This window comes from Aulonocara stuartgranti, assembly GCF_965226115.1.
Source record: "Aulonocara stuartgranti genome assembly, chromosome: 19".
Classification (NCBI taxonomy): Eukaryota; Metazoa; Chordata; class Actinopteri; order Cichliformes; family Cichlidae; genus Aulonocara; species Aulonocara stuartgranti.
Genome location: NC_138955.1, coordinates 33,268,253 through 33,294,427, shown reverse-complemented (window position 1 = coordinate 33,294,427; position 26,175 = coordinate 33,268,253). Strand labels below are relative to the sequence as shown.

At 45.6% G+C, this 26,175-nt stretch overlaps 2 protein-coding genes across 5 annotated transcripts in view; one reads left to right on the top strand and one right to left on the bottom strand.

The window, feature by feature from the left end:
- Positions 1–26,175, bottom strand: part of slc3a2b (solute carrier family 3 member 2b) — a 250,669-nt gene that overhangs the window by 8,733 nt on the left and 215,761 nt on the right. Inside the window, exons 1-2 of one of the 4 annotated variants that reach the window (XM_082515754.1) lie at positions 4,581–4,649; positions 2,657–3,015 (exon numbers count right to left, since the gene is read on the bottom strand). The exons of the other annotated variants lie outside the window; for them this stretch is intronic. Of the exons in view, the coding sequence (XP_082371880.1) occupies positions 2,657–2,967 (311 nt within the window). The 5' untranslated portion in view covers positions 2,968–3,015; positions 4,581–4,649. Of the gene's footprint in view, positions 1–2,656; positions 3,016–4,580; positions 4,650–26,175 lie in introns of those variants that run through there. 4 annotated transcript variants of the gene reach the window in all.
- Positions 4,820–25,994, top strand: LOC309695247 (uncharacterized protein). The gene is made up of 8 exons (XM_082515787.1): positions 4,820–4,970; positions 5,269–5,393; positions 8,050–8,188; positions 15,671–15,792; positions 16,084–16,194; positions 16,264–16,370; positions 25,155–25,245; positions 25,412–25,994. The coding sequence occupies exons 1-8, from the start codon at positions 4,874–4,876 to the stop codon at positions 25,523–25,525; spliced, it is 906 nt and encodes a 301-aa protein (XP_082371913.1). The 5' UTR covers positions 4,820–4,873; the 3' UTR covers positions 25,526–25,994.

Genomic DNA, 26,175 nt, shown 5'->3' with positions numbered 1-26,175 from the left:
TCCACAAATCTCGCGTCCTTTTTAGTACAATTAACTCCCTTCAGTCCATCTCCGAGTCTTTTTTGTGGTTTAACAGAATGCAACAATTAAACATCTTTGCTTTTGTTGCTGTCCTTGGTAGATTTGAACCTGCGTCCCTCCCTCCTCTTATTAAAACTGTAAGACAAGACAGGGACTGATTTTAACCCTCAGGAAAAATGTGTAGTCTCCAGCTGGCTGTGTTTGCTTTGGTCGCTACCATATTGCTGCGGTCGCAGGGTCAATGGCAGTGATGGCCTACAGATGCCGGCAGCTACCTCTCTGCTCTGAATCATACCTGTTATTAATCTGTCTCTCTTCCACAGCATGTCTTTATCCTTCTCTCACCCCAACCAATCACAGCAGATGGCCCCGCCCCTCCCTGAGCCTGGTTCTGCTGGAAGTTTCTTCCTGTTCAAAGGGAGTTTTTCCTTCCCACTGTCGCCAAAGTGCTTGTTCATAGGGGGCTGCTGCACGGAGGTACAGTTTTTACTCTGTTTCTGGTTTAGTATCATGCCAACCCTAGCATGTACAAAGCTCTGACTTGAACCCCACTGAAAATGACTAAAGTCTTTTCTTTGAAAGTAAAATCTCAGCCCACACAAATATATCAACAGCAGTGATCACAAAACGGTGTATAACTGACGACAGTAGTGAGATCTTTAACCAGGTCTTCCCATTAACACCTGACCTGTCCAGAGGGTCAGTCAATGAGCTCGTCAATAGCTTCAATGCTAACATGTTAAATGTAATGGACACTATTGCTCCCATTAAGGTGAAGGTTATCTCTGGAAGGAAAAAGTCTCCATGGAGAAACTCCACACTGGTGAAAAATGAAAAAAGAGAGTGTAGGAAAGCTGAGCGCAGATGGAGAAAAACAAACCTCCAGGTTCATTATGACATTTATAAAGAGAAACTTCACAATTATAATTTACAACTGAGGAATGCAAGGAGGTCCTACTTCTCTGACATCATCACTAAAAACAGCCATAATGCTCGGGTCTTATTTTCTACAGTTGACAGGCTAACAAACCCTCCTGTGTCAGTGGCAGCTGAACTTCATTCGACCATGGCCTGCAATGACTTTGCCAAATTCTTCACAGACAAAATCCAAAAAATTAGACAAGCAATTGGTACATCAACAGCAGATCCAGGATATGTACTGTGTCCACCAAAAAACTGTTTAAACACCATGAAACAGTTTCAACCTATTAACAGCAAAGACCTGGAGGACATCTTAGGTCAACTGAACTCCTCCTCCTGCTGTTTAGATGTCCTGCCAACAAGTTTTTTCAAAAAGGTCTCAAAGACTTTAGAGTCAGACCTGTTACAGATCGTCAACTTTTCTTTATTATCAGGTGTGTTTCCAGAATCACTAAAAACTGCTGTAATCAAACCTATACTGAAAAAGGACAATCTTGACAAGACACAAATGAACAACTACAGGCCGATCTCAAATCTCCCGTTTTTAAGTAAGATCATTGAAAAAGCAGTTTCTCAACAGCTTAATTACTTCTTAAAACAGAATAATTGCTACGATGCCTTCCAGTCAGGTTTTAGACAGAACCACAGCACTGAAACCGCTCTGACCAAAGTGTTTAAGCCTCAGATCAGCTGAAACACTCAGTTTATTTAAATCCAGGTTGAAGACTCACCTGTTCTCAGCTGCACTTGAATAAAGCACCAAATCCACACTTTAAGCTTAAATTTCAAAACTTACATTTAACTACTGATTTTATCTGTTTGTTTGTTAATTAGTTAGTTAGTTAGTTTGCTTGTTTTAATCAATTTTAAATCATGCTTTTTATTTGTTTTTGTTTCTAATGTCTCTGTAAAGCACTTTGAATCACCTTGTTGTTGAATTGTGCTATACAAATAAACTTGCCTTGGCTAAAGTCGATGCTAGAAGATCATCAAATATGGAGGAGTTGAGAGATTAACCAAGGAAGGGTGGGCAACGGTCTGTGACTGCTCAGGCGACATGTGCAAATGACAGCAAGATATTCAGCTGACTGTTAGCATCAGGGGAGCTAATCGTTTTAGTTTCTGTGTGCAAAGCAAAAATAATCTAACTAGGTTTGGAGAGTAACATACGCTCTACTGAAGATGGCATCTTATTCAGGCTTATTTCCAAGAGACACTGCTCAACTGCATCTATTACAGCAGAAAAGCCTGCAGACCAGACTAATTCAAACATCTCATACACCAGCTGATTAAAAATATGAAAAAGAAGCAGTCCAGCAGTCGGCCTCCTTAGTTCCCAGATGTTTCTGGAGATGGGAATGGTCCATTTTTGAGATGTGCAGCTATTTGTAAGTATTGTGTTTTTATTTGAATGTGAGGTGGACTTCAAACGTGTTTTGGAATCTGGATTAAAAATCACGGTGTGAAAAACCGACATTATAATAAAAGCTGTTATCATTGCCAAACAGTGTTGAACTGTAGGCGATCTCAGCCTTCTTCACTTCCATCAAACCACCAACGTTTACCTGCGTATCCAAACACAGAGACAGGCTCAGCAGTACTGTACGCGTCACAGGTTTACATGAGATGCATGCTGGTGTCATGCAGAAATAAATAAATAAAAGGAACGACAGAGCCTCGCCCTGCAGGGGTGTGCACAGTGTGTCCTCCTCACCCCGGGGTGCCCGCCACCCTCATCAGCTCCTCCTTGTTCAGCCCAGTGAATTTCACCTCCTCCTCCTCGTCGGGGATCTTCAGCTTTACCAAGCCATTCTTCTCCGCCGTCGTCGGTGCCTCCTGCCCGCTGGCAGAGGGTGTGTCGGCGGCCTGGTCTCCTCCCGTCATCGGCTGCTTCTCCTGCTCCTCCTGGTCCAGATCTGCCTCGCTCACATCGGCCTCCGTGGCATCAGCATCCACCTGAGCGGGACCCGCCTCGTCCTTGTGCTCAGCATCCTTCATCTCTACGTTGGTCTCCTCCGTGTTCATGTCGGCCTAGTCCGGTTACTGATGGAAGAGCTGCAGACACGCTTCAGTCTGTGCGACGTTCACAGACAGTGGGACAGACGAACATGTAAGTAAAATTTATTTATATAGCACATTTCACAGATAAAAATCACAAAGTGCTTTACAGTAAGATCAGACATACAAGTTAAAATTAATTAAATTAGTTAAAAGCCCGTTTGTATAAAAATGTCTTCAGCTGCTTTTTAAAGGAGTCAGTAGAGTATTTGAACCAATACGTGTTTCATTGGCGTTCAGCTGTGCCAGCACACACTTTAAATGGTCTATTTAAAGTGACCCTCTGTAAGCCAACTGGGCCAGCTCACAGAAAGGTGAATATGGTGAATGGAGCGGCTATAATGTAGCGCATTTCTATTGTAGCCACTCAAAGCGCTGTAACACGACTCGTCCATGAAGCCCTTTTATTCTCTGCGTAGGTGCTTTCTGTCTAATGATAATGTGATGCCCAAAAGCTTTAGCATTCAGACTGGAGGTGAAACCACCTGCCAATCAGCAGACGACCTGCTCTGATGACAGCCACTCTGAAACTACAGCACGAACAAAATATGTTCAAAATACAAAGCAAACAAAAATATAAACATCAGTTTTGGTTTTTAGGATCATTTTCTTGTTTTCGTTTCCAGAAAATGATTTCTGTAGTCTGGTTTCTCCTACCAATGCTTGAACAGAGATTTCCGAGCGCACCTGAATGTGACATCAAATAGGATTGGGCCAGTTTTACATACGTCAGTTGTAGAAATTGTTGAATAAATAAATAAATGAATAAATAAATAAATAAATAAATAAATGAATAGGAGAGCTGCGTGAAGTTGCAGCTTGCAGTGCTGTGTTGCTTGAAAGCATCTCTCCGTCTGTCTGTCAGCGGGAGACTGTGGCCTGATGGTGACAGCTGGAAGGACTGACTGCATCACTTCGCTCTCCTCTTTTGTTTTATTAAATGTCTTTATTTTTTGGATTACTACTGCTACTCTTTTATTCCCCCTGTCACTGTAACAATCAGAATTATTGTCCGAAGGCCGAAAAAAGACCAGAACAGATTTATTTTCCCAAGCAGACTAATACAGCTTCCACTTGACTGTCATATTTTATTATTATTATTGTAAATGTACGAATTTATTCATTTTGAGGTATTGCAATCAGAACCCGACAGGACCAGGGGACAGGAAAGAAAGAAAGGAGGGGGACGAACACCAGAGGAGGAGACTCTGATCAGCTGCTGAGAAAAAGCATCAGGAACACATCCGTCTCCACCTTTAAGTAAAGAAGTTGAATCAGTACTTTAGCTTTCAGCAGAGTATTTTTAAACAATGGTGTCTATACGTCTACTCAAGTACAGGATGCCAGTGTGTTTGCCTGGATATGTCCCCCAAAGTGTCCACTAAACAAATATGTTGGGATGATTTCTTGTGTTTGCAGAATATCTCTAGAATTAGAAACATGCTGTCGCTGAAAAACCACTTCATTTCTCCTGGACTACTGTCATTCATCATCATCACCTTGTGTTTATGCCAAATGCTGCAGCAGGAGTGCTGGCAGGCACTGCTGGGCTGACATGTCCTCAGGCTGCTGCTCGGGACCTGTCCGGTCAGGGAAACACGGACCTCCAGCACGGACCTCCAGCACAGACCTCCAGCAGTGCCCAGCGGGACTAGAAGCTCGTTCATACGCACTGACGGGTTTTACGGCTTTATTTAAGTTTTATTTAAGCCAGTTTTACGCCTTTCAGACAATGACTGCATAGCGTGATAGGCGGCGGTAGTGCAGCGTGAACGCGTGCAGACCGCCATTAAACCCAGAGAAGAAGAAGCTTGGCGTTTCTCGGAGGCGTGCAGCGCCTGTGACAGCTTCCTGCGTGTTTTCCAGCGTGAACATGAACGTGGCTGAAGCGAAATCAGAGCTGAAGCGGCTGCTGAGCAGGCTGAGGCCGGCTGAACTCACGCAGCTGCTGGGCTGGATGAAGAACTCAGGTAAACACGCTGCACGTGTGGCGTGGGCTTCGTGGGTCACGGCTTCAGCGGGGGACTCCTCACTGTGTCGTCACCATGTCGCGCTGTTTCCACGGTCACGCACACTTCAGGAGTAATACAGAGTGGGACGCTTCGGGGTTTTACGAGTTTGTTACATCTTCCGTTGATGCTGACAGAGCAGCCCACAGACTGACAGCATGCTGTCACCGCCGAGCCGTCATTTCCCCTTTACTCAGGAGTGTGTGTGTGTGTGTGTGTGTGTGTGTGTGTGTGTGTGTGTGTGTGTGTCTTCTTGCAGATGAGCTGGAGGACGAGCTGCTGGGAGATAACGGGCGGGTGCTGCTGCAGAGTATTGCAGAGGACCTGCGGGCAAATGTGGCCCCCGATGCTATGCTGCCCTGTGAGACCGCTGCCTACAGTAAGGTACTGTGTCTGAACTGAGCCGGTACTACAGAGCACACTGCTGATCAGTGCGCCTGCATCACTTTGTGATCAGAAGCTCATTATGACCTTCATAAGTTAATAATTAAAGTGGTGTTACTACTTTATTTACTTTACAGTGATTGGAGGCAGCTACAGGTGTAGCCACAGCTGCCCTGGGACAGACTGTGGCTACACCTGTAGCTGCCTCCACCAGTGTGTGAGAGTGAATGAACAGTGGCATTGTAAAGCGCTATATAAATGCACTCCATTATTATTATTATTATTGTTGTTGTTGTTTCTAATAATCACAGCTCTGTTTGGCCTTTTAAAATTCAGTTTTGGAGGCAAATAAGTGTTTTTAATGTGACAAAACTTCCATCAATGTTTACATGACTGTACTACAGAGCCACGCCCACATTGTGTTTAATATGCAGCTTTCATTTTACTTCAAGCTTTTCCTCAATATTTATTTGACTTAAAATAAAAACACTATTAGATATTTAGTCATATTATATTTTTATACAGTTTTTTTATGCCGTTATTTTTGTGCCACTATTCTGAGCGCACGTAAAAAAAGTTTGCAGGTGCAAGTGTTGTATTTCGAGGAGAAATTTATTTTGAGCAAAGAAAAGCTGAATTTGAGTGAACAAAACTCATTGCTGCGTGCAAAAAAAGTATTTCAGTGTTTGCTATTATCCACACACACACACACACACACACACACACACACACACACACACACACACACACACACACACACACACACACACCAGCAGCCCCTCTCGCTCAGTTTTTGCATTTTCAATCGCTCGCAATGTGTTTCTCGCGCTCTCAACAGACTTGGATGCAAAAAAACCTGATTGGCTGTTCTGGTCTCCAATCAGCTCGAAGTGACGAAACGCAATATCCCAGAAACCATTTCGTCCAAAACTCAAACGAGGCAGTGGCGGAGGAACACAGAGGGGCGGAGTTTGAAATATTACTCTGTCTGAGTCACAAAATAAACTTTAAAGATATTTTCATGCGAGAATGTTTCTGTGTAAACTTCAAATACCTGCTCGATTCATCAGGACATCACATATTTGCATAAGTGCTCTGACGTTTTCGGAGATGCCTGTTACCAGCTGACCGGGTCACTCGGGTTAAACATAATATAAAAGGCTGAACTGACAAAACCACCACCAGGTGTTACAGGAAAAACCATAAAGCCTTTGAACTAAAACGCTGTTGTGACAGTGATGCACACTGTTGTTGGTATATATGTATGATTTGTATCACCTTCATGTTTCATCATGACCAGCAGCTTTACAGCTGTGGCTCCAGCAAACATCAGCTGATACTAGAAATTAATATTAAATAAATTCTAACAACAGCTGATCAAGCTTAAACGTGCTGCTGTTGTTTAACGCGACATCCGCTGGTTTCCTCTTTCTGGCACAAAGTGGGAGATAAACAAGAGAGACGATCAGCTGATCATTGATCAGTTTCATGATTGAAGTAGCAACAGGAGAGGGAGGGAGAGAATGAGAGAAGAGGCAGCTGTGCAGCAAAGACAGAATAACTCCAGCTTTGTGTCTTTTTCATTGTAGCTGAAGTCCGGGACAAACTGTTCCTTTTCCCTTCAATACGGATGTCTTGTAATTGGTCCAGCCCAGAGTTGATCATGATTGGCTAATCCACCACCTTTCATTGTTTATACCGTTACAAAAACAAACAAACAAACATAAAAATGAAAAATCACCATCAGCCCACTGAGCAAATGTCCGGTATGCCCAATGGTCAGCTGGTGGGTAACAGGCAGCTCCGAAAACGTCAGAGCACTTATGCAAATATGTGATGTCCTGATGAATCGAGCAGGTGTTTGAAGTTTACACAGAAACATTCTCACATGAAAATATCTTTAAAGTTGATTTTGTGACCCAGAAAGAGTAATATTTCAAACTCCGCCCCTCTGTGTTCCTCCACCACTGCCTCGTTTTGGACGAAATGGTTTCTGGGATATTGCATTTCGTCACTTTAAGCTGATTGGAGACCAGAACAGCCAATCATATTTTTTTGCATCCAAGTCTGTGATTGGCTGGTTTTGTGGCACAAATATAACGGTGTAGAGAAAGAGTTGAGCGCGCACGGGCAGAAATGTTGAGAGCGCGAGCAACACATTGAGAGCGAGCGCAAAAACTGAGCGAGAGGGGCTGCTGTTGTGTGTGTGTGTGTGTGTGTGTGTGTGTGTGTGGATAATAGCAAACACTGAAATACATTTTTTGCACGCAGGAATGAAGTTTGTTCACTCAAATTCAGCTTTTCTTCGCTCAAATTAAATTTCTCTTCAAAATACAACACTTGCACCTGCAGACATTTTTACGTGCGCTCAGAATAGTGGCACAGAAATAACGGCATATTTTTTGAGGCTTACAAACATTTTCAAACCTTTCTGAAGTTTAAAAATATTGAGCCATTATATTTCAGTTTTTGATTTCGTGTTTGTGCGCCTGCTGCGTACGTCTGATCATAACGGCACTCGGACACTCACATAAGGAGGACACTGTGTTGGTAGAACGAGGCAGTGTTAGTGGAGACAGGTCTGAGCTTCATGATGTTAATGGAGAGAGGTGTGGTGATGATGAGGATGACGAGGAAGCTTTGGTACGTGTTCCAGATGCAGCGGCGGTCACGGCCGACGGTTCACGTGGATGGCTTCCTGTACGACGACGAGCAGGTGGACTCCCTGTGTGAACGGGGGCTGATGAGCCGCAACTACTGCCTCAGCTGTGGATCCCACAGGACTGCACCTCTGGGTGGGAGCACATCACCACTGCTCACCTTTGTTCAGGTCTACATGTTTAGCAGCTGTAGCTAGCTGGCAGACTCGCATGTGTGTGAAGAAGTGTTACATTAAGGAAAAAGATGACAGCTGTTTAAAGACAAACTGGCACAGTCGCTGTTCCCTCTGACATAGTCAAGTCTTACTTCAGGATCGGCTTGAATAACAAGAAAGCAAACGGTTTGTCTTTTAGCTCACAAACACAGTGCGGTGCTCAGTGTAAGAGTGTGAACACATGCAGCAGAAAGCTGCTAACCCTGACAGGCAGATGCAGGGTTATGTTACAGCCTCGTGCAGTAGAGACGATGTTTGTTAGAACGCACTAGACTTGTAGTCAAGAGCACCTAAACCCAGACCGAGACCAGAGTGTATCGAGACCGAGAAGTCTTTAAACTGCAGCCAGATGCTGCTTTGTTTACGGGTGTCAGGCATATTTATGTGTTTCTGCGACGCACAGCCCTCCTCACCGCTGTCCACTGTCTCACCCACTGAGAGGACCGACGCACGCTCCACTTGACTGTCGCGTCCATCCCCCTCTCTGTGTTTCACATAATGATATTATCCTATATCCTCGCATGTGATTGGCCACAATATGGAGGGATTGGAGCATAGCTGAGCCCCTGTGTGAGAGCTGAGCAGCCAAAGGAAATGTAGCCGGCTCTCGCTCAGTGGGAGTCGACTCTTCTGATTCACTACAAAGCGCTCTGTAAGCACGGCTCTTAGAGCTGACGCTTTTGAAATGACACATTATCGAACGCTACGTTGTGTGTCATGGATACTGTTGACTCCAGAGGCGGAGCCAGACATTTTATACACCCGGGGCTTAGCCCCAAAGGGTAGTATGCAGGGGGAGGGTGACTGAAAGATTTATTAGGCTGAGTTATGAGTTTTGTTCAAAAAAGAATGACTTCATATAGGAAAAAATATATATCACATATGCAGGACACCTTAAACTAGTTTTTTAATTAAGCAGCAAGTCAGAACAAAGTCAGGGCTAGGGATGGGTACTGGTATCCGGTGCCATGATGGCTAAAATGACCAAAGAAAAAGACGGAAATAGCTAAACATGAGAGGTTTTTGGACAAAGTTTGTGTTTTTTCCATTGTTTAAGCACTGCTTCCAGCCAAGAGTGATGCCATATATGCCCCATAGCTGCAGAAAAGGCTAACATTGTTATCTTTTTACAAAAAAACAGCTGAATATGAGAGGTTTTTGGACAAAGTTTGTGTTCTCCATTATTTAAGCACCGTTTAAGCACCGGCACCGTTTCAAAAGTACCGGTTTGGTACTGGTATCAGATAAAACCTAAACGATACCCATCCCTAGTCAGGGCTGTATCAAGACACAGGGACTAAACCCCAATTCAACCAGACCCAGAACTGATCCGGAATTAAAACAGGATTGCAACAGTTCAAAATCAGGACTACTGAGGTTTAACCAAGACAGAACCAGAATCAGAACTAGATGATAGTAGACTATTTAGATTGAGAAACGTTTATATAATTATTTAGCCTTGTTGTGCAAACAATCCTGCAAAACTAAATAAATATAGAATATGAAAAGTAACAAATTGTATCTAGTAGAGCAGGGCGATATGGCCAAAAACTGGAATTGCACAACCCACCCTTCGGTTGACAGCAACACAGGAGAGCCTCACCCACCTTCGGGCTCACTTTTGTCTACAATCGTTCTTCAGAATGATTTGACTGATGTGTGGAGAAAGCTCCATCCTAAAACCAGACAGTATACATATGTAAAGGTTTCTGAGAGCAATGTGAAGGCAGCTGGGCTTGATAGATTATATGTCAACCAGATGTATGATAATAGACTGGTTAAAGCAGAGATCTCACCTGTTGGTTTTTCTGATCATCACTTAGTGACTGCAGATATTTCCTTATTGATGCATTCTAACATCGGTTCGCACTGGCGCTTTAACGTGCTGCTGATTCATGACAAAGAGTTCTGTCGAGCTTTTTCTGACTTCTGGTGCCACTGGAAACTAAGGAAGATGGACTTTTGCAATTTGGCTCAATGGTGGGAGGTGGGGAAACACAGATTAAGCTTTTTTGTCACCAGTACACATCACATGCAACGGCCGCTGTTAAAGACTGCTTTGAGGACTTAGAACGAGAGCTCAAGAGGCTAGAGACTGAGATTATAAGTGGGACAGATTAAAGCATGTTCAGTCCCTTCGGAGGCAAGTGTTCATGTTTTTAGACACAGACACTGGATGTCTCCTTCCGTGTCAAACATGAATGGTAAATGGACTGGTTCTTATATAGAGCTTTTCTACTCTGTCCGAGCACTCAAAGTGCTTTATATAGCTAATTCATTCCCAATCACACCCATTCACACAAGCACTTCTAAGCTTAAGTGCTAAGTATCTAACATTCACACTCCGATGGATGCATCGGAGAGCAACGTGGGTTAGTATCTTGCCCAAGGATATTTGGCATGCAGACTGGAGCAGCCTGGGATCAAACTACCGACCTTCTGGTTAGTGGCTGATCCGCTCTGCCACCTGAGCTACAGCCACCCCGTGAAGAAGGGCTCTACACGGTGTATGCTAGTTCTGGGAACATGAAATGTTTTGAGTGTGGAGATGTGGGTCATAAGAAAATAATGTGTCCTCACAGACAGCTTGCAGCGGGACCTGCTGTGGATGATAGTGGGGAGGGGGTTAGCGGGCAGCAGGCGCTAAACGTGGCTGCCCCTCCGGTGCGAGGCGAGGCTGTCGTTGCCCTGGCTGAGGCTGTGTCTATGGTGCGGGGCGAAGCAGTCGTTGCCCTGGCTGAGGCTGTGTCTATGGTGCGGGGCGAGGCCGCCGTTGCCCTGGCTGAGGCTGTGTCTATGGTGCGGGGCGAAGCAGTCGTTGCCCTGGCTGAGGCTGTGTCTATGGTGCGGGGCGAAACAGTCGTTGCCCTGGCTGAGGCTGTGTCTATGGTGCGGGGCGAAGCCGCCGTTGCCCTGGCTGAGGCTGTGTCTATGGTGCGGGGCGAGGCCGCCGTTGCCCTGGCTGAGGCTGTGTCTATGGTGCGGGGCGAGGCCGCCGTTGCCCTGGCTGAGGCAGTGTCTATGGTGCGGGGCGAGGCCGCCGTTGCCCTGGCTGAGGCAGTGTCTATGGTGCGGGGCGAGGCCGCCGTTGCCCTGGCTGAGGCTGTGTCTATGGTGCGGGGCGAGGCCGCCGTTGCCCTGGCTGAGGCAGTGTCTATGGTGCGGGGCGAGGCCGCCGTTGCCCTGGCTGAGGCAGTGTCTATGGTGCGGGGCGAGGCCGCCGTTGCCCTGGCTGAGGCAGTGTCTATGGTGCGGGGCGAGGCCGCCGTTGCCCTGGCTGAGGCTGTGTCTATGGTGCGGGGTGAGGCCGCCGTTGCCCTGGCTGAGGCTGTGTCTATGGTGCGGGGCGAAGCAGTCGTTGCCCTGGCTGAGGCAGTGTCTATAGTGCGGGGCGAAGCAGTCGTTGCCCTGGCTGAGGCTGTGCCTCCGGCGCGTGGTGAAACTGCCCTATCTAAAGAGGACGCTGCGCCCTCGGTGTGAGGTGAGGTCGGCGTTTCTCCCGCGGACGCTACGGCATTGGTGTGGAGTGAGGTGAGTGATTGCATGACTACAACCAAGCCGACAGAGAGGGTGGAGGCTGGACCTGCGGTCAGTACGGCGCAGACTGGGGATGAAATGGGGAGCTCTGAGTTGGGTGTAGAGTGTGTTGTTGCCTCGGGGGACGGAGAGGTGGAGGAGCAGCAGCGCAGGACGCCTGCTGGTGGTTATGGTTACGACACGAATGACATGGAGTGTGATTCTGACTCTGATAATGTTTCTGTGGCAGACAGTGTCTCTCAAAATGCAGATTTGTATTCTTTGGAGGTAATCGTTGCTTTTCTGGACGACACCTTTGGTAGGAAGGTGAATGTTAGGGAATATTTCCCTGATGTTGAGAAATTCGTTTCGTCAGCTATGACTCTTCAGAAGGTTGTAGGTAAATGGTCTGTATTTATATAGCGCTTTTCTAGTCCCTAAGGACCCCAAAGCGCTTTACACAACCAGTCATCCACCCATTCACGCACACATTGGTGATGGCAGCTACATTGTAGCCACAGCCACCCTGGGGCGCACTGACAGAGGCGAGGCTGCCGAACACTGGCGCCACCGGGCCCTCTGACCACCACCAGTAGGAAACGGGTGAAGTGTCTTGCCCAAGGACACAACGACCGAGACTGTCCGAGCCGGGGCTCGAACCGGCAACCTTCCGATTACAAGGCGAACTCCCAACTCTTGAGCCACGATCGCCTAGATTTCACCAGAAGGCCAAAAGACAAAAACAAAAAACGAATCCAAAACCAAAAGAAACGAAGCACACCAGAACACAGGAAAAAACAGAGTCCAAAACAGAAGAGTTCAGGGGGCCGACCGTGCGGATGGCAACAGCGGCGACGTGGACACAGTTCGGGAGGCCGGCCGTGCGGAAGGCAACGGCGGCCACTCAGGCGACGGTGATCCGGGGGCCGGCCGTGCGGAAGGCAACGGCGGCCACTCAGGCGACGGTGATCCGGAGGCCGGCCGCGCGGAAGGCAGCGGCGGCGACGAGGGAGACGACGGAGCAGTTCCGAGGGCCGACCGTGCGGACGGCAACAGCGGCGACTCAGGCGATGGCGATCCGGACCAGGCGAAGCACAGGCTGAAGCTGGACCAGGCGAAGCACAGGCGGAGGCTGGGCCAGGCGAGGCTGAAGACACGGAGGCTGGGCCAGGCGAGGATTGGACTTACTGGATGGTAAAGAGCGTTATCATCTGGAGAAACATGTTACTGGTCTGAGGGAACAGTTGAAGCGTCTGAATCGGTAGAGACACTGGAGTTTTTTACGCTGAAACGTTATGATCATTTCATCTCTGCTGGGTTTTTCTGTTTGCTTTCTTGATGGCTTCCTCTTATGTGCCGGGATTGAGGGTGGCCTCCTTGAATGTGAATGGGTGCAGGGATGCCAATAAAAGAGCCTTATTAGCTGAGGTGATCAAACAGAAGAGATTAGATAGTCTTTCTCCAAGAAACACATACTGACAGTTTGAATGAGATAGACTGGGATCTGTGGTGGGGAGGGCGGAAGTTTCTTAGCCATGGGACAAGTTTTAGCGCAGGAGTTGCTATTTTGTTTTCTCCTTCTCTAAATGCGAATGTTATTTTCAGCATAGAGATGGTGGCGGGCAGAGTCCTTTTGGTGACGGCTGACATTGGAGGTTTTATTTTTACTTTTGTTAATGTCTATGCACCAACCTCAGGGGCGGAGCGTGGGATTTTGTTTAAAACATTGGAAGAAAAATTAAGTGGTGCTGCTCAAGGGGACTGTGTTGTGTTGGGTGGGGACTGGAACTGTTGTCTTGACTTTACTTTGGATAGGACTGGGGCGGAGCCGCATCTTCAGTCATCTTCTGCTTTAACAGATGTCCTACGGACAATTAACTTGGTTGATGCGTGGCGGGTGAAGCATCCCTCATCCAGGCAGTATACCTGGGTGAAAGTGACTGATGGCAGGGTTAGTGCAGCGAGAGTAGACAGGTTTAATGTGTCTGTTTCATTTACTGCTCGAATTATTAACTGTCAGTGTTTTCCTGTTGTTTTTACTGATCATCACTTGGTTTTACTGGAGCTGTTTCTATCTCCCACCAGCAAATCCAAATCTTTTTGGTGGTTTAATATAAAATTATTACATGATCGGATATTCTGTGTAGGAAAGGCCCAAATTCGTGTGTTCTGTCAGCAATATAGTTTTCTTTTGACGGCCAATATCATGAGAACTGTGCAGGACCTTGAAAAGGAGATAACACGTGTGGAGACTGTCTCTGGTTCACAGTTAGGTCAGCAGGATAATGCCTGTCTTCATTCTAAAAGGCAAGAGCTTAACCATTTTTTACATGAGGGCTAAAGGAGCTTTGGTTCGAGCACGTTTCACCAGGCTCCAGGACATGGACGCTCCAACCATGTTTTTCTTTAATTTGGGGAAGTCTGTGGTTCACAGGAAGCAGATGGTGTGTCTTCAGCTTTCGGATGGAAGAGTGACCACGGATCCGGCTGAGATGAGACGGCATGCAGTGGCCTTTTACACGGACTTGTTTAGTGCGGATGGCTGTGATGTGGACTCTGCTTCGGACCTTCTGCAGGGGCTTCCTCAGCTGAGCCCAGGGGATCGGGATGTTTTGAACATGGATTTGACCTTGGATGAGCTGTCTGCGGCGGTGTCTCAGAAGGCTTCAGGCAAAGCTCCAGGAATAATGGTTTACCATCAGATATTTTTAAGCACTTCTGGAGTCTTCTGGGTTGGGACCTGCTGGACATGTTTAAGGAGTGTTTTGTAGGAGGGATACTTCCAGCTTCCTGCAGGCGTGCAGTTATCTCTCTCATACCAAAGAAGGGAGATTTAACCCTTCTTAAAAACTGGAGACCAGTGGCCCTTTTATGTGCAGACTACAAGATTCTCTCCAAGGTTTTATCGAACAGACTGAAAATGGTCATTGACCTGCTGATTGGTGTGGATCAATCTTACTGTATTCCGGATCAGTCTGTGATTGATAACTTGTTTTTGATGAGAGATGTGTTTGATATTTGTAAAGTGTACAATGCTAAAGTCGGCATCGTTTCTCTTGATCAGGAGAAGGCTTTCGACCGTGTGGACCATGATTTTCTGTTTTCCACCTTGAAGACCTTTGGTGTTGGGCGGGGGTTTCTGACTTGGGTGAAGCTGTTGTATAGCGATGCTTGCTGTGTTGCGAAGGTGGGAGGGTTGAGTTGTCCTGTGCCGGTTCGGAGAGGGATTAGAGAAGGTTGCCCTATCTCTGGACAGCTTTATAGCATTGTTGTGTTCATCAGTACACAACTGAAACCGGTTTAGAGAGTTTGTTTAGCCGTGGAGGGAAACAACTGAAAATATGAAATAAACACACATGTGAGCTGAGACTCTCATTTCATCATTTGTTGATTCACTCCAAGAGCAAGTAACGTAATAATGGGTCAAGAGATCAGTTTGACATCAATCTTTCGTGATTCACCGTCATATTTACATTATTTGTACAGTACGAATGATTTGCTTTGGTACCTGCTCAAACTTAAGCTCTCCTCTGTCTGCCTGGCTGCGCTTCTCCTACAGCAAACTCGCAGGCAGCAGCTCCTCCCCCCTCGCTCACATGCTGCGCTCAGTCGCCGAGTGCCTGAGCTCGGATCGTACCAAAATTAGGGGGAATTTACGACTGCGCGCTATGTGCTTCAAATATTGTGTGTAGTTTTTGTTTTATACAGTTGTCAGTCAGGCATCTAACTATGAAACAAATGACACTCCAAAAGACCCTGGGCTTCTGCAAAGATGACCCGGGCTTAAGCCAGTAAGCTGCTCCACTGTCAGCACGTCAGTGGATGCACGAGGTGATGGTGCAGGCAGCTGAATGAAACCGTTTGCTGTCATCGTCTCCTTTGGCAGACTTCATCTCTCACTCGTTCTCCGTGACCGAGCTTCGGTTCCTGTTCCAGCACGTTCTTCCAGATCTGAGTGGCCGGACATTGGTGGATGTAGGATCCAGACTGGGGGCCGTGCTGTATGGGGTCAGAGGTCAACACACACACACACACACACACACACACACACACACACACACACACTTGCTGTCGTGTTTTTGTCACTGTAGAGGACATTAGAACGACTGTCCTTCTTCCTAATAAGTGGAGCTGTACAGACTTGCAGGAGGATTTTCCAGGAACACGAGCAGACGCTCAGGCGTTTGGTCTGAATGCACTTTTGTGACAAACTTTTAAAAAAGTAAATCATTCAGTTTAATTTAACAAATGTTGTTGCTTGGAAGTCTTTCTTTTTCACCTGTGTGTGTGTGTATTCAGGGGTACGTGTACAGCTCAGCGTCCCGGCTGCTCGGCCTGGAGATCAGCGAGGGTTTCGTCAGGCTGCAGGACTCCATGCTGCACAAATACAAGCTGACTGACAGAGTTCAGGTTTGTGTGTTCGGGTCGTGATGGTCGCCTAGAAGACGCTCAGCCACAGATGGTTTCTTCTCTCTACAGGTCCTCCAGGCTGACGTCTGCACGCAGGATGTTCTGCTGCAAAACGCAGATGTTGTTGTCATGAATAACGTCTTTGAGTACTTCATGGAGCCCGAGCAACAGGTCAGGTAAGGTTACACAGATATAAGCCCTGCAGGGCAGTTTTGTTGTGTTTGGTTGTCTGTGTGAAAGTTTGATCTGGGTTTTGGTTGAGAGGACATGCTGACATGCACTCAGGTCTGACTGAACTCGTTGAATCAGGGCAGGCGTCTCTGAAGGCACAGAAAGCTGTATGCACAGAATCATCGGTCGAATCCAGCAAAAAATGTGCTGACTTTGCCCTAAAATAAGGGTTTAGTCCTGTGACGTATGTGCACAGCAGGACAGCGCTGGCATATATCTCCTACTGTGACTGTTCACGTGAAGGCGCAGGCTGGACAGCCTCCATATGGACTATTTCAGACTCGTCCCACTGGTTTGCTCCTGTAATGAAACGAATGATCAGCATTTTGTGTTCAAACATGAAAGTAGTGATCCTTTTCTCACAGCGTCTCTGCAGCCAGTCGTCTCCCCCTGCTGGCCATTAGAAAGAATGCAGGTTTAAGACATTCCTGGCTTCACGTTGTACGAAGAAGTGCCATAATTTAGTTAAAGAGGTTTGTTCAACTCAGTGTTCAGTGTCATGAAGGAGCTTTACACCACAGCCCAGCTCTTACAGTTACAGCAGCACAAACCTGTCACTGCAATTCACTGTATTACAAAAGTAATACAGTGAATTGCACAAGTTACAACAAACATCAGGTGTGCTTGCAGGCTGTTTGTCACCAAGCATACTGATTGACTCAGAGCAATGAATGTAATTGTGATCAGGTGAAACACTACAAGTCCTAAAGTAACCTTTAGTGTTTGAATGGATGCACTTTAACCTCCTGAGCTCTTCCACAGCAGCATTTTGAATTTCTCTTTGATATTTGGGCTGATTGGGACCTGATGAATGTAAAAACAAAGAATGACCAGATTTGTTTTTACCTTATTTTTGTTTTTAAAAAAAATCAGAGCCACATATGAGGATATTTATTTAAAATGTTGATAGAACAGGCGCACTATAATGCCCTCGTAAGTGGACATCAGGCCCTTGTAGAGAAAAATTGAGTATTTTGGTCTAAATAACCCAAAATGTGACGTCCACATATGTGGACACAGGTCCCAGGAGGTTAAAGAGCCTCTGCAGCCCGCACATTAGAAATGAACAGGATCAGTGCATTAGCTGGAGTTTTTCTTTCACCTCTCAGTTGAGTGATTTTTGCTGCATTGCTCTGTCATCCTGTTTCTATTCTTTATACATCTGTATCATCTGTTTCTATAGTAACGTCTGATCGGAGCAATCAGTACTCAGTTATTTATGTTTGTGTAGAGCAGGGTTGGCAACCTTTCTGATGACGAGTGCATCTAACATTTCCTCAGAGGTCAGTGTGCCGTATGACTGCATTAGCAATAAATGTAATAACGCTCTATATTAAAAGTTACCCACTATATAGAACCACTTTATAGGATTATATTTGTTCGCAGATGTTGGCAGCTGTCAGCGAATAGTTTTCAGCTATTTGGAAACAAAAGACTTTTTATCCATAACAGCAAATGAACTGTACAAGAGATAATGCAAATGCTATTTATGGTCTCCTCACAACAATGAAAAATACTGTCAATAAGGCCTCTGCAATGTTCTGAAGACAGTTAAACTGTCAGGTAGTGACGTCCAGCAGGTGAACATGCAGCTCCATGAACTCACACAGCTGTGGATTCCAGCTGCTTCGTAGTTCTGCAAACTTTGACCCCACAGAGTCGAGCTTTTCAGTTCAATCAGCTGCATTTCGATGTCCTCTGTGTCCAGCAGGTTAATGTGAGACAAATCCAGCTGCTCATTAAAGATTTCTGGTTTGATCAGAAAAGAAAACATTGGTCCAAACACCTGAAAGTCCTGAAACAGCATTGTGAATTCTGTCTCCAGTCTATGTATGTATCTGTGTATTTCCGCTGAGCCGACAGCTGCTGAAGCTTTTGAAGTGTCAGAATGTGGAAAGCTAACAACGTCCCTTTCACTGGTAGGCTAAGTTACTTTTAGCCAGTTACAAGCTGAATCTGGTAGTTGGGTTGTTAGCTAAGATACCGTCATTAAGAAGCAGCACAACCAATGTTTCTATGCGAGCTGATTTGCGATGTGCACCGCTGGTCATTTATTTTTGAATGCACCTTCTCAGATTAACTCACTGCGTGTCGTGCCCAGGGCTGGACTGGGACAAAAAGAACGGCCTTTTGACTGGAGACCGGCCCCCCAGGTATTAAAGCCATAAAGCCTTTGAATGAAAACAACCCTGTTGTGACAGTGATGTACACTGTCTTAGATTAGATTAGATGAAACTTTATTAATCCCTTGGGTGGATTCCTCTGGGAAATTCTGTAAATAAATAAATTTAAAAAGCTTGTTGGTATATGTATGATTTCTATACATGTTACATCAGATAAAAACTTTGGTTGCAAGACTCAGATAATTATTTATTAAAATCATTTTAAATGAGAATAAGAAAGTATGTCTTTGTGCCCCCCTCTCCCTGTTAATGCCCTACCTGCCCCCCTGGCAACACTTTGCTAGACCCGCCCCTGCACAGTTACCAGCTGTCAGCTACTTAGAAAAGGATCCTGGTGTTATTTGTCTCTCAGAAACAGTTCATAACTTCAACTCATCCATGTCACCTAAAAGGTAAACCTGTTTCTCCATAACAGCTCTGATGATTCAGTAAGGACATCTCCTGGTTTCATCTTCATGTTTCCCTCTCACCACATATCCAAACAGACATCATGACCAGCAGCTTTACAGCTGTGGCTCCAGCAAACATCAGCTGATACTAGAAATTAATATTAAATTAATTCTAACAACAGCTGATCAAGCTTAAACGTGCTGCTGTTGTTTAGCGCGACATCTGCTGGTTTCCTCTTTCTGGCACAAAGTGGACGATAAACAAACAAGAGAGAAAAGCCGATCAGCTGATCATTGATCAGTTTCATGATTGAAGTAGCAACAGGAGAGGGAGGGGGGAGAGAACGAGAGAAGAAGAGGCAGCTGTGCAGCAAAGACACAGAATAACTCCAGCTTTGTGTCTTTTTCATTATAGCGAAAGTCCGGGACAAACTGTTCCTTTTCACCTCAATAAGAAACGCGTAATATTTTCTCTGAATACGAGATGATTCTGTTTTTACAGGACGGTTGGAAGCTCTACTAACTAACCTTATGAACAAAATAAAGTTCAACATCAGTAACATAGCACCACCCAGCTGTATAGAAACTCTGTCATGCTAGCTAGTAGCAGTACGAAAAAGTCAGCATAATGAAAATAAACTCCACCTAAACTTTATATCTGACACAGATGGACTGCAGGTCATAACTTCTTACCTGAAGTTCAGTTCACCTGACACTCGGACCGGCGGCCACCTCGGGGCTCTCCTCCTCCGGGAGCTCCGCTGTAGCCACCACCAAACAACTGAGTTATTTTTACACATTGGCCAGCATCTGGCCAATCCACCACCTCTCACTGTTTATACCGTTACACACACACACAAAAAATCATCGGCCTATAAAAATGAAAAACTCACACTTAGGACCAATGCCCAGTGGGTCGATGGCCAGTCCAGCCATGGTCATGCAGTCAGTTAACCTTTCGCGTGCCAGCTGTGACGCACATGCCCAGGGTTGCCGACCGGGAGCTATAACTATCTTTTATAGACAGGGTTCGTAAGGGTGCTTGAAATCCTTGAAAATGCTTGAATTTTAATATTGTCTTTTCACGGTTTGAAAAGTGCTTGAATTTCAGAGGAAGTGCTTGAAAGTGTGTTTCCTTCACCACAAATAACTATCTGATTGAATAGTTTTCTTATCAGAGAGAAATAAAATGAGTCGCAAAATTTAAAAGCAAGATTTCTCCTCCTGGGCTGCCTGATTATTATTTTGCTGTCAAACTCGCTGGAGAAATGATTGAAATGCACAGAGTGTGATGCAGTACGGCAGCGCTATATCGCAGTAGTTATGGCATGGAATATGAACTTAGCTAACATTACTTAGCAGTAGCAGTCATATGAGTTACTTTAGTCAAGTGAAAGCGTTAAACATTAGCCCGTTACATAACTAGCTAACTTAAGGCTTTCTGATGAACCCTCTGACCCAGAGAAGTCTCAGTTTCAACCTGGGTCGAAAGTGCGGACTTCAAATTATATAGAGATTGAAAATATGACATCATTTCTGGGGTAAAACCGCAAAGGATTCTGGGAACTCGTGGCAAGTGGTACTAGCGCACACAGGCTTTCACAAGAAAACAGTCACACAGCAATAAAAAGAAACCCAAAAAATGGCAAGAAGCTGTTGTATTAACTGCAATAGCCGGTCGCATGACAGCCACGGGAAGCCGACGGGTAAAGAGATCGTTGTTATCGGATTACGTCGTTGAAGAGAAATTGTTCGAGCCATGTTTCCGAAGTAACAAAGAGCCACGGATGGCCTGGATTAATAAATAAAGACAATGAATTGAATGAATTACGAAACACTCTTTTTATTTCTATTAGATCTGAAAATGTTGTGTAACACTACAACCTGAAACGACACATAGATGCGTCGGCCTGTAACAACAGCTGTGAGATGGAATCGTCCAAATCACCAAAGTAAACTGGAGCTGGGCTTGTTGCAGGATCTGAAGTTACTAAACGTGTTGTGAGTGTGTGCACTCTCACTTAGGACCATAAAATAATAAATATGTGCGTGATGACAGTTTGGCAGCACGCTAACGTCCTTACTCCACTCTGTATGCTCGTGTGGGTCTGTCTCGTGCTTTTTTTGCCTCTTCGTCACGTCTGTCTTCGTGCAGACCTGCCGAGTTCTCCGTCGTTTTGTACATGACTGTTTTTGGGGCAAATAAAATGCAAGTAGGGATTAAAACCGCAGAGTTAATGATTACAGGTGCTGGAAATGCTGGCGCTTGATGTTTAGATTTTGGTGCCACTCGTGCCCACATCTCTATACGCTGTTTATTTTTTCTGAATAAAACAGTGGTGTTTAAGAAACCGTAAAAACTGTGAGAATCAAAAAACGATACGGCAACATGTGGCATCTGGTTGTTTAGGAAGAGGGGGAAGTTTTAGGAGTGACGCCAGCGAGAGAGAGCGAGTTTTGATAGGTGAGAGATTTGTGACGTTTACTGTGTTTGGAGTCTCAAGTTAGTGTGTTGTCTTGTGCAGTCAGTGTGTAGTCGTTGTTTTGTTTTGTGTGTCAGTGAACGTCACAGCTGCAAAAAAGCCACCAAAGGCAGACTGCAGTGTAAACGCTGACACAGCTGCTGTCAGACCTGCAGGTTTATCCCTGTGCTGTTCTCATCTGTGTCAGAGTGACACAAATTATTTTTTGCAGTTGCATAAATAATTTGTGTGTCTTCTTCTTTGATGCAGAACAGCTGATTGTTCTGTAAATAGATTTAAATGGTTATATAAAAAACGTCTGAGCCTTGGCTGCATTTTTAGGTAAATAGAACCAAATAACTTTGTTGTTTGCAAAACTTGTGCATATTTTTTAACAATGTACAATTTCTATTTGCATTTCAAGTTATGACAATGATTCGTTAAACATGGTTTTTACAGTCAAAATGATCACTTTCTACTCGTATTTTATATTTTGTCTGAATTTAGATCAATGGTGCTGATACAGTTTGTCAAAATGAGAAAATAACAGATTGGCAAGTTTTGTTTTGTTTTTTTTTTTTTGGCCTGTCCCGTTTGGCTCTTTTGCATCAGAATTGTTGTCTAAAGGCAAAGAAAGATGCCCAACGGATTTACTTTACCAAACTGACCATCCCAGCCTTGCCGTAATGGTCCATTTGATTCACCTTTTATTGTTTATTTTATTTTCACTTAATGAATACGGGACAGACTTGACTGGGGGAAAGAAGGGGAGAAAGAAAGAGGGAAAGAGAAACAGCTGAGAAGAGGGACGGGGGAGAAGGGCAAAAGACAAAAACCAACAGAACGGGCAGAGAGAAAAAAATGCATATATCAATCACCTGGATCACCTGCTGAGAAAGAAAAAAGAAAACAAGCAGAAGAGAACAAGAGTAATAGAATAAACAGCATCACAATGATATATGGGAATATGACAGTAAATACTAAATGTTAAACATTATTGTGCAGCACATAAGATCAACAGAACACAGTGTGCTTTGAGGTAGGAGCCAAAAAGGGTGTAGTTTGTGGGTGTGATCACCCGTGTGTACACCTGTGAGCATGGACGCGCTTGTTTTTTGTTTTTTTAAAAGGTTCCTTCATGTAATGATCTGCTAGAGGGTGTGGGGGGGCCACAGCCCCGTCCTCCAGGGCGTGAAGCAGGTATGGAGGAGATCAAAACTCCAGACATCCAGAGGCCCCCAGAGCACAAGAGACCAAGGAAGACCAACAGAGGGGCAGCCGCGCCACTGTCCCAGAAAGAGCTGAGGAGAGTCCCAGATGAGGGCTCACTCAGCAGCCGCGGAGCAGAAGCCAGGGGGAGTTGCAGTGACGCGCCCGTGAGCTCCGCCGGCAGCCAGCTGCGCCTGAGTGACCGAGCCCCAGGCCGAGAGGCCGGGGGCACCCCACCTCCGAAGTGGCCCGAGCGAGCCCCAGGCTCCAGGCCTCGATAAGCGGCCGCCAAGGAGTGAGCCGGTGTGTACCTGGACGCCCATCCCCGGACACAAAGAACCACCAACGCACCGATGTCTGAGGGAGTCCGCCACTGGCAGGGGAAGTGGTGGTAGGGGGAGATAGGCCTCCAAACCTTGGAGGGCCTGAGATGTCCCCAGAGAGGTGGCGCCTGACACCCAACCTGACATATAGACACAGACATACAGGCACACACAGATACAAACATCCATTCCCACCCTCATGCTCTCATATGCACTCACTCCACACTCAACCAACGTGGAGACAGACATAAAGAGACGTTGTACACACGATCACACTCCCCGAGCGTACTCTACAAACCGGGTCTAGGTGCCCCCGCCCCTGGAGGGGGGAACTGCACCCAGACCCAGGTGGTGTTACCCTTTTCCCTGCGGTGGGGAGAGGCAGACTGCCCCGACTCCGCAGTAGCAGGGAGGCCCCACACTCCAGACCGCAGTCGGACGGCCAACTCCTCCTCCTAGCCCCCCCGCTCCAGCAGGCCGCAGAGAATGGGGGTGAGAGAAGATTCCAAACCTCCCTCCACCCGCTCATTGTAGTGTTGATGCATGTGTGTTCTAAGGTGCATTTAAAACCCAGGAAGGCTGCCTATTTATTTAAGACAGATGAACAAAATACATTGGACTTGTACATAATAATATCACAGATGATAAATAAATAGATTTTAAATAGATGCTTGTGCATTCTTCAAGTCTTCTATGTTGAATTGAACTACATATGTGATGTGTTCAAAGCCTCCCAGTCAGTGCTGTTCTCCAGGCCTGTCTGACATGATGTTATTAGCACTTTAAAGGTGATCATGTAGGACTTCAGCAATAATGTAGTGTCGTTAAACATCTCACAGTTAGTTTTATTGGGAATTAACTTAAACACAAACAAACATCTGTCTCCTATTTTTGTGTCGTACAGGAAAGAAGCATCAGTATCTGATGAGAAGACTTTGTTTTTCAACAGGAGAAGTTGATTTGTTCACATTTTCACATCTTAATTTTTGAGTGAAATGTGCATTTTGAGTTTATGCATAGAATGCGACCGTTTCCTTTTGCAGTATTTTTGTGTGGTCTTAATAAAAGGGGAACAAAGGTGTTGAAGTTCACCTAGGATGATTTGTTTTAAGGGACCTTGAAAGTGTTTAAAAAGTGCTTGAATTTGACCCTGAAAAAGGCGTATGAACCCTGATAGAAATACATGTACAAAATGTGCAAGGATGCGTACATAAACACACAGAAATGTACATAACTACACTACAATGCACACAGAAATACACTCAAAGTATATACAAGATAAAGCAGCAACAGAAACAGTGATACAGTGATGGTAATAGGAAAGTACAGTTTCATCAGCACATAATAAGAAGCCTCAGCTCATTAGCAGGTCTTATAATGAACAGAATACAACCTAACTTTCTGCTTCCAGAGGAACCAAGAGTGCGAAAGCAGCTCGGTGCTGCTAGTGAACGCACCGTATCAGGTGATGAGCAGGTGTGAGCGCCTCTATACAAGCGGGTCGGGCAGTTTGCATGACTGTGACTTTCAGGTGTGTGTTAACTCGCTGCCAAGGATGAAAGCTGTCAGCAGTAGAGAAACAATAGTTAACCCTTCCCAGACTAACAGGGAGTATCTGAGGATTATCTCAGACACCAGAGGACTCCATTAAGCATGCTGAAAAGTTCATGTGCAGGTGGAAAAAGACTGAATGTGCAGGGTAGGCAAGCGTGTTCTCTTTAAGAAAACATGGTGACATGGCTTAGGTTTGCAAACTTCATTTGAACAATGTGCTCTGGACAGGTGAGACCAAAGTGGAGATGTGTGTCTGTAATCCACAGCAGTACAATTAGTTAAACACAGCACACTGGCACGAACACGTGATGATTTGGGTTCGTCGTGCAGCCAGAGCAGACCTGGGACCTCTGTTCTAGAGTCGGATGTGAGCTCCCTGGTCTGACAGTCCAGCTTGTTCTCAATCTACTGAGAATTCATGAAAAGAATCCATGTGCCAGTCAAAGGTGACTGAAAACTCAGGTGGGACCTTAAGACACTTCAACTACATGGAGACCTGCCAAAGACCGTATGTGTTTCATTATGTCCTGATGTAGAAAACCTTGGTTTTGGCTTCCCTTCTGTACGCTCTGTCAGATGCACACAGCTATGATGACTTTCTGTTTTCAGGGCATGGAAGTTCATCGTGCAGAATTTCCGGAAGAAGGGATCTCTGCTGGTCACTGTTCCCAGCCTGCACGAGAGTCTGAATCCCCTGCAGGTGATGCTCGGCGGATGTTAGCAGTTCTTACATGTGGACAGTAAAAAGGGTTTCTCATGTTGTGACAGATGAAGTTTGTTCCTCTCATGGATAAAGTGACTGCTAACATCATGAGCCAAGCCGTTCTTGGTCTGTTCTTCAATGTGTTTGTGTCTGTGTCAAACAGGAGGTGTTGCAGCCTGACTGGGTGGAGGAGCTTCCTATCAACTATGACGTCTACCTGGGCAGAGACACAGACCCCGACGTTCTCAGACAGATCCACCTGTACAGGGTCATCTGATCTGGACTGGACCCGTTTGTCCCTGATCTCAGTTGAAATCGTCTTGGCTAATTGATACTCTGAACTGGTCAGAAGTGAGCTCGTTAAATCCAAACCCAGTTAATGAAACCCATGATCTGGTTTAAACTGGTTAGGAGGGGTTGAAATTATCTGGGTTGGTTAGAGCTGGACTCTTCCTTCCCTGGTCTGCATATCAAAGAAACTCAGGCTTTGTCTCGTTAATTGAGTTGCACTTGCAAAATACTGTTAATATTAATGTTAATATTATATGTCAGTTAATTCAGCGTTGACTAAACGTGTCCTTTACTATAAAGGCAACAAGTAACCAATCACAAACATGGACAGATGAGCGTGGCAACATGATGAAAGTGTCAAAATGAGGCTTTCTCTAGTAAATCCTCATATTGAGTCACAATGAGACTACCTGACTATCCCAGCAGAAAACTCAATAAATACAACTTTCCACACACCAAGGCCGACACGATGCTTCAGAAAAACTGTCTGACTGGTCGTAAGGTGGGGCATCGTGTAATGTTAGTGTATCCTGCTCAGGTCAGAGATACAGAATAATCAGTGTGAACATACCACGAGTAACATGATCACAAAGGTGCACCGTGCTGCCACTCTGGTCATGTGTAATGTTTTCTTGG